This window comes from Mixophyes fleayi, chromosome 1, assembly GCF_038048845.1.
Source record: "Mixophyes fleayi isolate aMixFle1 chromosome 1, aMixFle1.hap1, whole genome shotgun sequence".
NCBI classification, from domain to species: domain Eukaryota; kingdom Metazoa; phylum Chordata; class Amphibia; order Anura; family Limnodynastidae; genus Mixophyes; species Mixophyes fleayi.
Window position 1 is genome coordinate 288,329,463 of NC_134402.1, and position 15,902 is coordinate 288,345,364.

The following is a 15,902-nucleotide window of genomic DNA, read 5'->3' on the forward strand; positions in this document are numbered from 1 at the left end:
ACAGACGACAACAACACATCTTATGACCCAGTATACATAAGCCGAAGACTGCCTAGAGAACAGACAAGAAAAACAGATGGATAGAGGGTGGGACAAGACAAGAGACTATCCGGTTATAGAAAGCGTACCAGTGGGTCTAGCCCAAGTACCCAACTTAACTCAAAAACCATTCCACAGTACTCACGGATCAAAAATTGAGCTGTGATTCGTAAAGTACTCATATTATATAAACCACTTAACAAGCGGGGAGGAAGCCCCTGTAGACAGATTAAAACCTATGGTTTCCATTTTGTAGCTATGTTGGATCTTGTTAATAATTTTAGGGAGTGCTGGAATTAGAGGTGATTTCCAGTTCTGGGCTATTGCAGCTCTTGCTGCAACGAGAATATGTCCAGTGACATAATGATTGTGTCGCTGGAGAGATTTAGGATACAGATGAAGTAATGCCATATCTGGGGAAGGAGAGATATTATTTTTGGAGACCTGAGAGATTAAATGAAAGATTTCGGTCCACAATGGTTAAAGTTTCGAGCAAGACCAAAAGATGTGTATAAGCGTACCAATTTCACCACTATTCCTCCAACAATATTTAGATTCTGATGGCCAGATTTTATGCAGCTTATCTGGAGTAAGATATAACCTGTGAACAATTTTAGTCAACATTTCCGAATGGTTAATACACTTTGACATCTTATATATGTTTAGGAAGACTCTCCCCCATACCTCTTCTAAAATAGTGATATTTAGGTCGGCTTCCCAGACAGCTTGAATCGGTAAAACCCGATTGTCAATGGGAGTTTAGAGTATCCGGTACCATAGGGAAATTCCACCTGCGTGGGATGTAGGGGAGAGAATCACCTTGATACCAGGGGGGAGGGGGTCCCATCACGGCAATCACATTTTTTTAAAGTGCTCTTTGGTCAAGATCTTCTATGTACCACATATGTATAAATAATTGTAAGATCAAAAACAGAATTGCATTAGGAGAAAAAAAATATATAATTGTCTGAACACTTTAAGGCCATGATCAAACAGACATTTTCCTGAAATATACCCCAGGCCCAAGCTCACCACAAATAAAATACATTAACTAATAACACACACAATATGTGTACATTCTTTTATATAACAAGTGACAATTTATGGTCCATTATCCGTTTCCTAAGACCCCAATATACATGGATCTTGTGTTGTAACAAGTAAGGTAGCAATTCCTGTAAAAATAACAATGTCTTTAATAGGGCAGACTGCAAAATAAATATCATTCCTAATCTATTTTGTGTCCATTTTATTAGCAAATAAATGGCTTCATGCAGAAATTGGAAATATACAAGCTCAAATGAAAGGAAAAATAATATTGTGTATATATTATGCGTGCTTGGCTATAGTACCACTTGAGCTAATAATGATTTTTACAGGGTTATGCAATTTAAGTAAACTAATACGCTCTCTAATGAAGGAATATTTTTAGGGTATTCATTAAAGTGAAATAAAAACCTGGAGTACAGTAACATGAATATATTTACTATAAGTATGGTGGTATAAATCACCTTATGCTATTTTTTTTTATACAAGTGCAGAGTAGAAAAATGTACACTACATGTTAAATTTGCACAATTTTAATGAAATATGAGCAAAATGATCCTGCAGGAATAACCATTATTACATGACATGGAAGGTAATGTAATATAATGCTAACCAAGTTGGCACATTTTGGAGCTTTTTTGGAATACAACTAACAGAGGCACTTTTATGTAATTTCACTAGTACTTCAATTTTCATACCTGCCCCAAATAAGAAAAAAAAAAAATAAAGAAATATTAACTTACTAAATATTTATACTTTGTATGATATATATTTATACTTATATATTTATTAAATCAATTTACTTTTCTAGAACAGGTTGATAGGGGTTTAGCTGTATAAATTGTAATATACTCTGTGTATTCCATATAAAGAATGGTTTATGCCTGTGCCTTTAAATAACTGTCTCTTGTTGCACAATATGGCATTAGCGACGAGATGAACTACATAAAACGTAAATCTATACAGTTAGGATGAACAACATGATACATACATGAAATAAGTGTAATCCCATTTTTTTGCTGCAAACAAATAAAGCTTTGAAGATTTAACCTTTCGATTAGCTACAGAATGTTGCGTTTAACATATTTATGAAAGGTTATCTGTACTGCAAAATTCTGTTAAACTATTGGAGTACAAAAAAGTGGTTTATCCTCGCCAAATGAACACAGATGTAAAAGGTCTGTAGCACTATCAAACGTTTTGTCACATTCAGAAACAAAATGTATATTTTAAATTAAATAAAAATAATCCTTTACGAAAAATAGCTGGTCTGATGCTCATGGAAACTAAAAACACTAAGAACAGTGCAATGCAAAATATATTCTAGCAAGTGATCACAAGTTTGGCCAAAGTCAATGACCATTCATTATTTTATGTGAACTGTTAAAATAGTTGTCTTTCAGCTTTCTGTATTCTGGCAGGTCCAACTGTTTCTTGGCTTGCTCGATATCACTATGAATGGCAGATATAAGGGCTTCTGCAAGATAAAAAAAATGGCATGTCGGTTGAATGGAAATATTTTCTTATTTTTGCATACAATCAACAACAGAGGAACACAACATTTCAAGGGCCTCACTGTACCTATGCAATCAAACATCAAAACAAACGTATGAAGTGTTTGGATAGCTAAACTGTTAATATATAGCAGAGTAGTGAAGCTGGTAAGTAGACATCACCTTCCAATCAGAGACTAACAATAGTCTGTATAAGTGTATGGTGTTGTCTCAGCGACATCACTAGAGAGAAGAGTAACACTTGTATACTTCCCCAAAGAGAGCTCCATGAATACCCCCAGCTGCTAGCCTTTCAGTACCAGTCTACAACAGCAACGTTTACATTCATTTTGCAGAAAAAGAACAGTTTTAACAAATACCTACATAGACAGAGTACACACAATTCTGTTAGACTCTGTGAGGATATCACCTTATACCTTATAGGGAACCTGTGACTTCTGTATTACGATTCCCATTGATCCTAATATAAGGGTGCTATCATGCCTTAATAGCAAAACCGTGAATGACCTCAAAATATGTAAAAGTCATGTTTCCAAAACTCAGATATTGGGGGCATGCAATACTGAATTATTTAGCATAAAAAGCACAGAGAGATTCATTGAAAAGGAGAATACACTGAAACACTATATTGCCAAAATAGGTCAGCTATAATCAAAACATAAGACAGCCGGATCTTATGACAAATTTACCAGAACACTGCCATGTGAACCCATCTGACTATTCATAATTATTCACACACAGCAGATTCAACACTCCATTACATCTTGTTGATGAGTGCAGCCAATAACTGATGTTACTGGCTGTACGCACCACTGTAATTAGCATATGTAATCTGTGGTTATCAAAGAAAAAAGTAAAATATGGAGAATGAGGAAAGTAGGACTGTGAAGATACCGGGTTTATCTGGCCCAGTGCTACCCAGTACCTTCTAGGATTCGTATGGTCACTCAGGCAAAATGCAGTTATAAAAATACAACAGTATATTTATTGTTATACAAACAACACTAGAATATTATATACACACAGTAAATAAATGCCAGTCAGATTTACCACATCATCTGTCCCTTACCCCAATAACTTAAGGAGATATAGTCACCTGCTGTCCAGACTTCATGACCCATGGATCCCTCTCAGCTGCATATATAGACTTGAGTTAGAAAACGACAATTCAAAACTCCATCTTGCACTTTCCTGAATGAAATCCAAGCATGAACACCCCTCCCCCCTGGAGTTGTTCCTTATATATCACAGGTCTAATTTCCACAGTCTTTCCCCTCCCTGGACAAACCCCTGCATCTATTCTACTTCCCCATTGGCCAGTGCAGGACTAGGGGGTTTGGACAGGGCAGTGGAGATGAGATGTCCTTTCACAGAAGCCCCCCGCTGGGATGCAGACAGAACGTCTGGACTAGTCCTAAGGAGAACAATTGATGCTTAATTGGCTTCCTCTACTTCCAAGGATAAGGTAGCAGTGAGCCCCTCCTAAAATTAACCCCTTACACTACTTTGTGATGTCACAGGGTCCCCAGCTGTTCCATGCTTCCTGTAGAGGAAGGAGGGGGGAGAATGAATGCAGCTCAAGCCCTCTCACCTGTATCCTAGACACCACCTGATCTTTACCCATAACCCTCCTGGCTTCAGTTTAAGGACAATGAATAACATTACTTCAAGTCATCAATATATAATACAAAATATACATATTTAAATTGAATTACAATGTCCCCTTAACCACATGTAATTGGACAATGCAGTTGTAGTCTGATGAGCTGGGGAAACAAAAGAAGGGCTATACAAAGTATTTGCTATAATTCACATATCATACTCGTTTTGTCACAAGGACAAATAAAAATATAAATATTAAATGCACATGTACCTTGAAGAGATACACTACAGGGTCATTCCATGTCAGTTCAACCAGGGTTGTCCACCACCCATCTCAGATTTCTATGAAAATGTTTTAATTAAGAGAGGACGTCAAAACAACCATTTCTGCCAAATATCTCGACTGTCTGACAATTAGTTGATTTATATATTGATTTTTCAATTTATTAAATAATTTACTAATCGCGGCTTCTTTATCCAGTTTATTTGAAGTATTACAGGTGTTTATTGAGGAATCGACACAAAATTTGGACCCCCAAGGTAACTCTTCCTACCGAACCCAAAAATCCAAAGCAAATCACTTTATCTGCCTCATGATTTGCGTTACGGCAAAAAAGCACGGTTTTCGAATATCATTAAAAGCGCTAGATTCAATTGACATTAGGGATCCCATTTTTTGGGGGGGGGGGGGGGGGGGGGAGTGTTTAAAAAAAAAAATGTATAAATTACTACCACAAAATAATCAGCTGGGTGTTCTGTTTCATAGTGGAGAAAAAAAAATAATGAAGTTGATGCTCGATTACTGCTGTACAGCATACATAATTTACACATTGTTAAAAACCATACCAAAAAAAGTGAACTAAACTGAGGCAATGGGATAAATCTCCCATACAGGAAATGAAACAAACAGAAACTGATGGGAAGGGGATTCCCTTTAGAGAGACCAAAACTGAAACTTTCCAGAGAAAGAGAGAGGGAGACACAGAAAGAGTCAGTCATGGCAGCTGCTCATTTGGTAATCTTTTAAATATGGACTGCCTTATTACTATTTACTCAACAACCATTGGATTACATAGCTGGGACCACTCTACAGATGAAGAAAAATAACTTTTGATTCTGAGAACTGAAGTTTCAAATGGAGTAACCAATGATCCTAAAAGCTCAGGCTGCTACCATCATGAAAAGCTTCTGCTGCTAAGATATGAAGAATTTCAGAAAACATGCTGTAATCCTTTTTTTGGACAAGGAAAGAAAAGAAGTGTATAGAAGGGGCACTCCGATTAGGTCTATAATAAAATAAATCTTTATTGGATATGCATTAAAAAATGTTCTGGTTAAACAGGAGCGAAATATTTAAAAATACACATATAGGACAAACAAGTGTGTAGGTGAATTAAAATGCAAATACAATTTGCATTGCCTCTGCTATCCATCAGATCTATAAATCGCCTTTATAAGTGCAAAGATCCCAGCCGGAATAAATGCTCCAAAGTTGGAATTATTACCGTATGAGGTCACAAGAGCCAAAAGGTGATTCTAATATTATAAGTTAGTGTAGCCCAATAATAGTGGCATAAATAAGTTCCCTACGATCGCAAATATAAGGGAAATCCCTGCCTCAATAGGTAACTTAGAGCGATCAGGGAGAGATATTATGCTACCTATCAAACTGCCCCATAATAAGTGCAAAAATCGAGTAGATACTCAAAAAATTAGGATAGTTGCCATATAAAGTTTGAAAAACCCAAGGTATTTCTAGTAGTATTAGGTAATCTAGCCCAATAGCATTGGCATCAAAAAATGAATGAAGAGACAAAGTACTATTAAGTCCCCTATGATCACGGGTATATGTGAAAATCCCTGCTTAAGTAGGTAACTGGGGAGCGATCATAGGGAGAAAGGTGCAGGATGATGAGGATAGCGAGACAAAACGCCAACGCGTGTTTCGCTCTGTAGCTTTTTCAAGCCTGACTTTTTTCATGTAGCACACAAATATCAACTTTAAATGTCAGTGTACAAATAAGCTATCAAGTATTTGTGTGCTCCATGAAAAACAGTCAGTATTTAACTTATGTGCAAAACAGAATACTAATTTTCACCCCTTGCATTGTAACATGGTTTTGTCCAGAAGACTGAAATAAGAAATTTCTCAAGTTAAGATCCTTAATGAATCAGGCCCAACATGTGCCGATACATTTAATGAAACCAATCAACAAATGTGCTGTCCTGGCCTTCAAGAGATAAGTGTTTTGTTCCTTTTATTCACGTCCTCTGTGTAACGGAAGTGCCTACTTATCCAAGGAAGTACTGGAAGGCAGTATACACTTTAAGGAAAATTACAGACCGTTACAAACAAGGGAAAAATAATGAGATTGTTGACTCAACTTCAGTTAAGGGCTTAAGTTATTTTAAAGGTTTTACATTTCATGATTTCTTGTGTTAATTATGTATGCGGTACAACAGTAAATCCAACATTGCATCAACTTCATTATTTTTTTCTCCACTATGAAACAGAGTATTCTGCTGATTTTTTTGTGGTAGTAATATATACCTTTTTTTAAACACCCCCCCAAAAAATGGGATGCCTAATGATAAATGTAAAGTGGTCTCAGCTATGTAATCCAATGGTTTGAGTAAATAGTAATATGGCAGTCTGTATGTAAAAGGCTACCAAATAAGCAGCTGCCATGACTGACTCTTTCTGTGTCTCCCTCTCTCTTTCTCTGAAAAGTTTCAGTCTCTCTAAAGGGAATCCCCTTCCAATCAGTTTCTGTTTGTTTCATTTCCTGTATGGGAGTTTTATCCCATTGCCTCAGTTTAGTTCACTTTTTTGGTATGGTTTTTAACAATTTGTAAATTATGTATGCTGTACAGCAGTAAATCGAGCATCAACTTCATTATTTTTTTTCTCCACTATGAAACAGAATACCCAGCTGATTTTTTTGTGGTAGTAATTTATACCTTTTTTTAAACACCCCCCAAAAAATGGGATCCCTGTCAATTGAATCTAGCGTTTTTAATGATATTCAAAAACCGTGCGTTTTTTGCCGTAACGCAAAACATGAGGCAGATAAAGTAATTTGGTTTGGATTTTTGGATTCGGGAGGAAGAGTTACCTTAGGGGTCCACATTTTGTGTTGATTCCTTAATAAACACCTGTAATACTTCAAATAAACTGGATAAAGAAGCTGCGATTAGTAAATTATTTAATAAATTGAAAAATCAATATATAAATCAACTAATTGTCAGACAGTCGAGATATTTGGCAGAAATAGTTGTTTTGACGTCCTCTCCTAATTAAAAAATTTTCAAAAAAATCTGTAACGGGTGGTGGACAAATCATGTTTTTTTGGGTGATCTGATATGGAATGCCCTACAGTGATCAGAGGCTTTAACCTAATATAGAATAAGAGGTTAACATGATGACATAATAATTGTACAAGCAGTATTGAATGCTTGAATTCTTTAAACGGAAGAGAACTTTTCCATAAAGGTTTGTGAAGGGCATAAAAATACCAACCCCTCATTTCATGCATACGATTTATCCTAGGTGGTTAGTGAACGCCACAGAAAAACAAAACCAATCCTCACATATAAATTTGCAGGCATTGCTGTCTTTGTACGGTGAAAGAATCCTGTTATAAAACTAGGGTAAGGTGAAAGCTCAGACAATTAGAGAACGTGCAGCATTTCTGTGATTACATATTAACAGGGATTTGTAAGTAGTCTGGTGAAAAAATATCAAAAAGTTATTTTTTTCTATTGAGATTTCTTTAGTTGGATGTGTAAGACAGAAAGAAACAACTGCAATTATTTGTTGTTCAGCTACCCAAAGCTATAGTAGCAACAGGCATAAAAAAAAACCTAAAACTATTTATCTGCTGTGTTATGGCTCTGATTTCAGCATCTAAAAATCATCTGATAACTTAATACTTCTAGGATTTGGAGAGGTCAGTGGTTGCACATACAATCTGCATTATCCTTTAGCACTATAATCTAATTTTAAATATCCGAAGACTGTACAAAACATATTATACATGCACCAATAGTGAGTGGAAACTGCACAAGTGTTAGAGTAATGGTTTATTTTACTCCTGTTTCGTTAACACTTACCTAAAGAGTCAAAACTTTCTTCGGGTCTGATGTAGCCTACAATAACTATACTAAGCATTTCTCCATAGAAGTCTTCTTCAAATTCATGAATAATATGGGTTTCCTAAAAAAAATAAAATTTGGGTACAAAAATATACAAAAGAAAAACACAATATAAAGCCATTCTGCTTATTCGTCTAGACTAGGATCATGTAACAAGTGTCCTGCTTGTTGCTCCTGAAACACAACTCTCAGTAAACCTTGTCAAACAAAGTGTAGCATAGCTATTAAGTCACAGTCGGTTTACATATGGTTTAGATTAATAATGATAAATGGGATAATGCACCATCTAAAATAGAAGGATATAAAAAAAATTAACGTATTCAGTGACCATATAAGAACTTATACCTAATTCACAGAACTGATGACTTATTATTTTTGGTCCGGTCCTGTTTTAGGAAAGGAGTTGAAACACAAATCACAAGTTTGCTTTTCTTCCTTAGAAGACAAAAGAAAAGAAAAAAAAAAAAATCTTCTGTTGCTTTCCATCAGAACATTGATCTTTCATTCATCCTCAGCTAGCAGATTCCCCTTAGCTCCATTATGCAATTACAGACAAAAGCCAGCAAGGCTAGGCTCTCTTCTGCAGTAAAGTGGAGAATCTGACAAAGCAGGCAATTCAATCTTAATCCTAAGAGCACAAAACTACACAGTGGAAAAAAAATATATATCATACAAACTATGAATAAAGGCCCACAAAACTTAAAATACACATTGCCTTATATAAGAGCACAAGAGTATAAACACCAACAGTACATCAATGAATATATGGCCCAAAACAGCTTAAGGTACTTGGCATTCTATTTATACAGAGGGTGGTCACTTTATTAATACATATTCCCAATAGCAAATTGCTCTATTATTTGCCCCTTAAAACAGTGGAAATTTGTCACTCGGGTGACAAATGTTCTGTAAGAGTATGTTAACTCCTGTCAACTTCAGTGTGCCCCATAACTGTTGCAAACGTAGCAGGTGAACGGGATCTACCTCACATACATGCTCATCAGGACCAAGATCTGGTGACTGCAAGTGGGGGTTTAAGCATAGTTCTGCAATGTTTCTGGAATCTCTTTAGGAAAAGTACTAGCAACGCAGCATCAAGAATTTTCTAGTTAAAACAGCCCTTTTGCAGGTGGATACACTGCTGCCATGAAGGGATGTGGGCTTTAAGTTGTGCTCCTAGAGTTAAGGAAAAATACACCTGCCACTTCTACACCAGCAGCCTCACCCCCAGCAGCATAAATCCCTACACAGGCAGTTATTGACGTATTTCAGGCCATCACTTCTGATAAGCTCCTGGAGGTTTAACAAACATACTTCAATTGCTATAAAATAGGTCATTTCTAAAAGGCAAACTGTATTCCTGGGTTAGTGATGCTTTAATTTGGGTAGCATTATATTCATCATTGCCTTTTAGCAGTCCTATTGCCTGGATTCTCTATGTACCTTACTGTGCAGAAGCTAGAACACAGAGGTTCAATTTAAATTACACTTCATTGACCTGACCCTCTACACACAGTTCAGGCTATTCTCCAATATGCTGCGTCACAGAAAACACAGATACCAGCTTTTGAGCAAATAAGAGGGAGTAGCTGGTGGAGGGCTAATATTTTACTAGGTGCTTAGCTCAAGTGCACACAGTACATTGTTCATTTTTTACCTTCTACGTGTTCCTTTTTAGGTTCTCTCATTTTACACACTTTCTCATTGTTGTACGCTCTTGGGTAAAACACGCTACTGTAATAAGAACTGCAATATAGAAAAAGGTCTTACCACAGATTTTTTAGTGTTCTTGTAGAAAGGATTCCAGCCGATACTCATGACCATTTTGTAAACTTCTCCTCCATTGCCAACACAGCCCCAACCATAGTAGATACCAGTAGTCAAGTCAGCAGGAAGATTGTCCACAACATGTTCAGGAAAATTAGCTATAGGTGGAGGACAAATATGTTACAACTGTTCATGGGTTAGCTAAGCATTAAAAGAAATATATTGTAAAAAGAGTATTATTATGGTTCACTACTTTAGAGATTTATGCAGTGTGGTGATGAATCCTCATATGACTTGAACAATAAATGCTTAATTTTACAAGCAAACTGAAGAGACACGCAATATATCATGTGTAGGGATTGGGTAAAGAAATTTCAAAGAAAATATAACAATATAAATAGGTTCACCTCTGTCTAACCATCAGAACTAAAAGTAAGCTTAAGCTGGGTACACACTACAAGTTTTTCAAGCAATTACCATGCCAATCACACGATAACTGACTGTTAGGTCTGATAGCACATTAGTGTGTATGCTCTCACAATCATCATCATCTATTTATATATATAGTGCCACAAATGTTTTATCGTACCATAGCACATGGTATCGTTTGATTTGATTTTATAAACTGACTAAAATTCACAATGTTGGGCAAATGTGGAAGCACTCAAGGCCAGCAGTGTAGGCAGATCTCCATAGAGTGTGCAGAGTCACCCTCTTTTCAGCAGATGGTTATGACAGATGAAGAGTAAAGATCTGAAAGTAAATAGTGTAGGTCTATGCACAGAAATCTGCATGATCATCGGGACTTTCAGTCACTGGTAAAATCGTTACAGAAAGCGCATCTGCAGTAATTTTCTGTAGTGTGTACCCAGCTTCACTCAATCATTCTGGAGTTAGTCTTTCGAAGGATTAAAATTATAAACAAATTCATTAATTTGACCCATAAATGTGGGTCATCATTTATTTAAATTTTTACTTGAAACTACTATTTTCAAGCTATAATATAGCACAAAAACCTGTATCAACGTGACCTAACAATAGCTTAGATGTCTGCCACCTAAGTTAATGTTAGCATATACTCTTACACCAAGTTAGGTGCACACAACCTTATTTTGGCCCAAGATCACATTGGGAGATTGCAACACTTCATTGAATTCAATTAAAATGTTAACTTAAAAAACATAAGACACGTAGGGGGCCTGAATCATTGAGGAGCATAAAAGTAGATACGTGCTGTAATTTGTGTAAAATCACACTATGCATGTACAGAACCAGAGCATACGCCAAACGCAGCAACATCCAATTTACCTTCGCACACAAAGAACCCTTACTACAGCCTACAATTTCATGGGCGGAATGGGGAGGGAAATGGGCGTATGCACGTAGTTAATGTACAGCAAGGGCATGCCAAGCCCGAGCGCACGCTGCAGCACCTGATTCAAGTTTTGGGCATCTCTAAGGAATGCGTTTTTCTGTCATATCACTTGCACTAACTACAGGTCTGGTGTAAGTGCAGAGTGATAGTGATGACGGTCTCTTAAGCATGAGAACATGTCATTGCAATCAGTAGCACTGTAAAAATGTTTTTTTTTTTATATATATTTTGCCATTAATGAATATTATAAATTATTAACAGGTGACATACATTGAATAGGTTTTTTTCTGTGCGTTCTTTTGTGACTTTAAATTCCACATATGTACTGTACGCATCCTGCAGTGTACTGCCTGTTAGAGCAGTGCTAGACCCATATTCAGCAAGGGACATATCTTTTACATCTGCTCCAGGTTGAATTTGTATCCCAGATATAAGCGTGTTAGCAAAAAAAAAAAACAAACGAAAAAAAATGAACATTACGTCCGTTTTGCATTTGGTAATGAATCAGGCCTGTAGAATTCAGCATAGAAAAAAGGAACCTATCTGCTGTTATGCCACACCTCTAAACATCAAGAAAGTCTCTGTCGGGTTAAAAGTGAGTGTAAGTGTCTGTGTGTGTGTGTGGGGGGGAGATTTGGCTACATGACCCTCCCTGTAACATTTGTTTCCTAAACAAATGAGTTACCCCACCCCTTTTTGAAGTGTCAGAATTATCACAACAGGGCTTATAACAATGGGCCCGATTCATTAAGGATCTTAAATGAAGAGGATCCTTATTTCAGTCTCCCGGACAAAACCATATTACAATGCAAGGGGTGCAACGGAGTATTCTATTTTGCACAGAAGTTAAATACTGACTGTTTTTTCATGTAGTACACAAATATCAACTTTAAATTTCAGTGTACAAATAAGCTATCATGTATTTGTGTGCTACATGAAAAAACAGTCAGTATTTAACTTATGTGCAAAACAGAAAACTAATTTGCACCCCTTGCATTGTAACATGGTTTTATCCAGGAGACTGAAATAAGGATCCTCTTCATTTAAGATCCTTAATGAATCAGGCCCAATATCCTTTTGACTTGTTAACAGGGGTTGTATAGCGAATATATATATATATATATCTTATTTTAACTTGCCACGTGATGATGGATGAGCGCCATCTATTCATTTGAACCCTGTGATGAGTAAGATAGATAGATAGATATATATATATATATCTCTATCTTACTCATCACAGGGTTCAAATGAATAGATGGCGCTCACCCATCATCACGTGGCAAGTTAAAATAAGAGATAGCTAAAAAAAAATAAATCCATCAATTTTTGGCTATTCGCAATGCCAGTACCATTAATATAATATTATGCAATAACCTGTTACGAAGCATAAGTGTTGCAATACAGTTGTTCATACAACTATTACACTGGCAATTTTCACTTAATGCTTTAAGCACAGCTAGCAAACATTCCAAACTGAAGTAATTCCTTTCTATGAGTAAATATATGGTGAAACTCTGGGGATTTCCAAGCTCTCTCTTTTCCAGCTTTATGCCTATTTTTTTTTATAACATTTCCATCTCATCTCTGAATAATCCCAACTCACTTCTAATCATGAGCTCTTAAACACCCGGTTAGACAGCAATAATGGATTTCAATTTGCTGGTGCTGCTGACGCCATTTTTAAAACCACTCAAGTGATTAAAGTACTTGTGTGACATTTTCTGGTAGGCTCATAGAAAGGCTTGGCTTCAATATGGAGTGATTACTGTCCGTACTTTAAAGATGGAGCGAAAAGCACCAGTATGATACTACCCTAAACAAATAGGTGGTCACATATAAGATTAACATTTGTGTGGTTGACAAAACACTGTTGGTCACCCTCTTCCAGTGCACCCTCTTTACTTGCCTTTTGAAAGTTATTTTCTGGCTCCCTTAATACCAGTCTAACTACTACTTTAGTCTGGTACATCCTCCCCTCCCACTATCTGTTGGGGTCCCACAAAGTTTCATTCTTGTGAACCAAATCGGCCTACAGAACCCCCTCTACACTGATGGTACCCAAATCTACCTCATCTCCTGACATGTACTCTTCTATAAAATCTTGCGTAACCTACTGTCTTCGCTGCTTTCTCCACATGGATGTCATCATCATCATTTATATAGCGCCACTAATTCCGCAGTGCTGTACAGAGAACTCACTCAAAACAACAAGATCATTTCCTCAATCACCGGAGCCTGCTATCTTGATGTCCCACTTGACTCTGCCCTCTGCTTTATTCCTCACATCTGACTCTCTCAATCCTGTCACCTACTCTTCAAAATATTGATAATATAGACCCTCTTCTTACACAGGATGCAAAACTTGTCTACATTCTCTCAACATCTCTCACCTTGACTACCGCAAAAAAATATCTATCCTGCATTTTTTCCTATAGCCACCCTGCCCATTATCTACCTGCTACTTAATCTGGTGGCGCAGGGAAAAAACAGATAACTAAATCCCTGTAATGACAGATGAGAGTTAATTTGCTCTGTTCCAAGTCTTACCTGTATAATTAAAAAGTACCAAGCCCTAAAAATGTTAGGCACAAGCACTTGTTATGCTGGAAGAGCACCATCTTGAATAGACCGTGTGTAACATCACCTTTAAGTCTACATCATTGACAGCAGTAAACAAAATGATGAATTCACTGTTCTCTTCCAACCTTTTTGTATCAAGGGGAGGAAACCGGTGAATTAACATGTGTTTCTTGTCAGAATGACCTTCATGACGGAGATCAGGTAACTATACCAGGACCACTAGTAATAGTAAGATAAGAGACTGCGTACGAGCTGTTGTAGGACAAGTCATGATGGGATTTGGAAGGTCCACAAGACAGCCCCAAGCTGCCGGTGACGTCCAGGGGGATGCTCTCACCTGTGGGGATCCCGAGCTCCTTGGACCCTCTGCCGAAGCCTCGCACCACCTCGCCGCGGCAGTAATAGGGCAGCGCGCTCATAACGCAGCCCCTTGCGACTCTACTCTTCCCCTTCTTCCCCGCTACCAGCGCTCTTTCAATGGTCGGGGGCTCTCGTGGCAGTTCCACAGTGTGACCCACCAGTGCGCGAAGTCCGTCCGTAGAGGGCACAGGGAGCACCAGGGCAGCCGTAGAGCCTCCTGCAGCAGAGCCTGAGCCGAGCCGGCTACTACACACAAGTCGCTGGGACATCTCAAGCACAGAACGGGGGTGTTTACCAACACAAGGTGTTTAGACGTAGTGTAAGAAGATCCCAGATCTCCCTGCAGCTCTAAGAACAGTCCTGTGATCTTGAGACACACGTCAGCGCTACGGAGGCGGCGCTTCCTCTATAACAAACCTTCACCCTCTGCTATCACGGTGACTGGCTCCTTACTAGGTTTACTCACGTGACCGCCCCTCCCTCACTGAGCGTCACAGGCCGCGTTCCAATGGAACGTTTGCGAAATGGGAAATTTCCGGTGGGATTGAATTATTCTTAAAGAGACAGCGTCGAAACTGTCACTATGACACAGTAAGAAACCGCTGTGTAAGAATGAGATGATATTTTGGTCATTGCTGCATAAAACATACTGGGCACCGGCGAAGACAGTTATTATACAGCAGACCTGCCAACCTGAAAATTAATTTAGTACTTATATATATATATACTTAATATATGGATAATAGCCCAATCTCCTAGAATGACCGGGAGGCTCCCTAATTCTTGTTGTCTCTCCCAGACTCGAATGAGAGCAGCCCACCCTTGCACATCCTGCCCACTTCCTAGCAAGTTTGTATGATTATAAGGCCACCACTTATAAGCTGTGAGTCTCAGCCCAGCTAAACCTAAACACACTGCCTGGCTCTCATTAAAGCTGAACCCACTTGTAGAATAATGTGACTGCTGACATCATGCTGGTCATGGATGGGCCTGAGTAATTAAGGAGAGCAAGGCAAAAAAAAAAGGAGTAAATTTGATCCTTGGCGAAACCATGTTACAATGTAAGGGGTGCAAATTAGTTTATTATTTTGCACATAAAGAAAATACTGGCTTTTTTTTGGTCATGTGGCACACAATACTTGATAACTTTATTTTTACATTGAAATTTAAAGTTGATCTAGGACATGCCCCAACTATAAATCACTCCACATTTTAAATTTACCTCCCACTCCAATGCAACATGGTTTTGCCAAGGTTACTGTTTTTTTGCTTTGCTCTTCTTAATGACTGGGTGTGCTTTGCACTCTGGGAAGTCTGGTTGTTGGACAGGAAAGTTTGCTATTTGGCATGCATGGCGTATGGGTTGAGTACAGCATAAATTCATTCAACTACACATATACAGTCAAGTGTAGTCCATCGTTATGTCATACACATCTACATGGTGTCAAAAGTTGGCAGACTTG

The 15,902-nt window shown here is 37.8% G+C and overlaps 1 protein-coding gene across 1 annotated transcript; it reads right to left on the reverse strand.

The window, feature by feature from the left end:
- Positions 1 to 1,106: 1,106 nt before the first annotated feature.
- On the reverse strand, positions 1,107 to 14,872 carry RFK (riboflavin kinase). Its single transcript, XM_075211002.1, has 4 exons — positions 14,417 to 14,872; positions 10,128 to 10,282; positions 8,316 to 8,418; positions 1,107 to 2,563 (listed from the first exon to the last, which is right to left on the reverse strand). The coding sequence occupies exons 1-4, from the start codon at positions 14,706 to 14,708 to the stop codon at positions 2,439 to 2,441; spliced, it is 675 nt and encodes a 224-aa protein (XP_075067103.1). The 5' UTR covers positions 14,709 to 14,872; the 3' UTR covers positions 1,107 to 2,438.
- Positions 14,873 to 15,902: the final 1,030 nt, after the last annotated feature.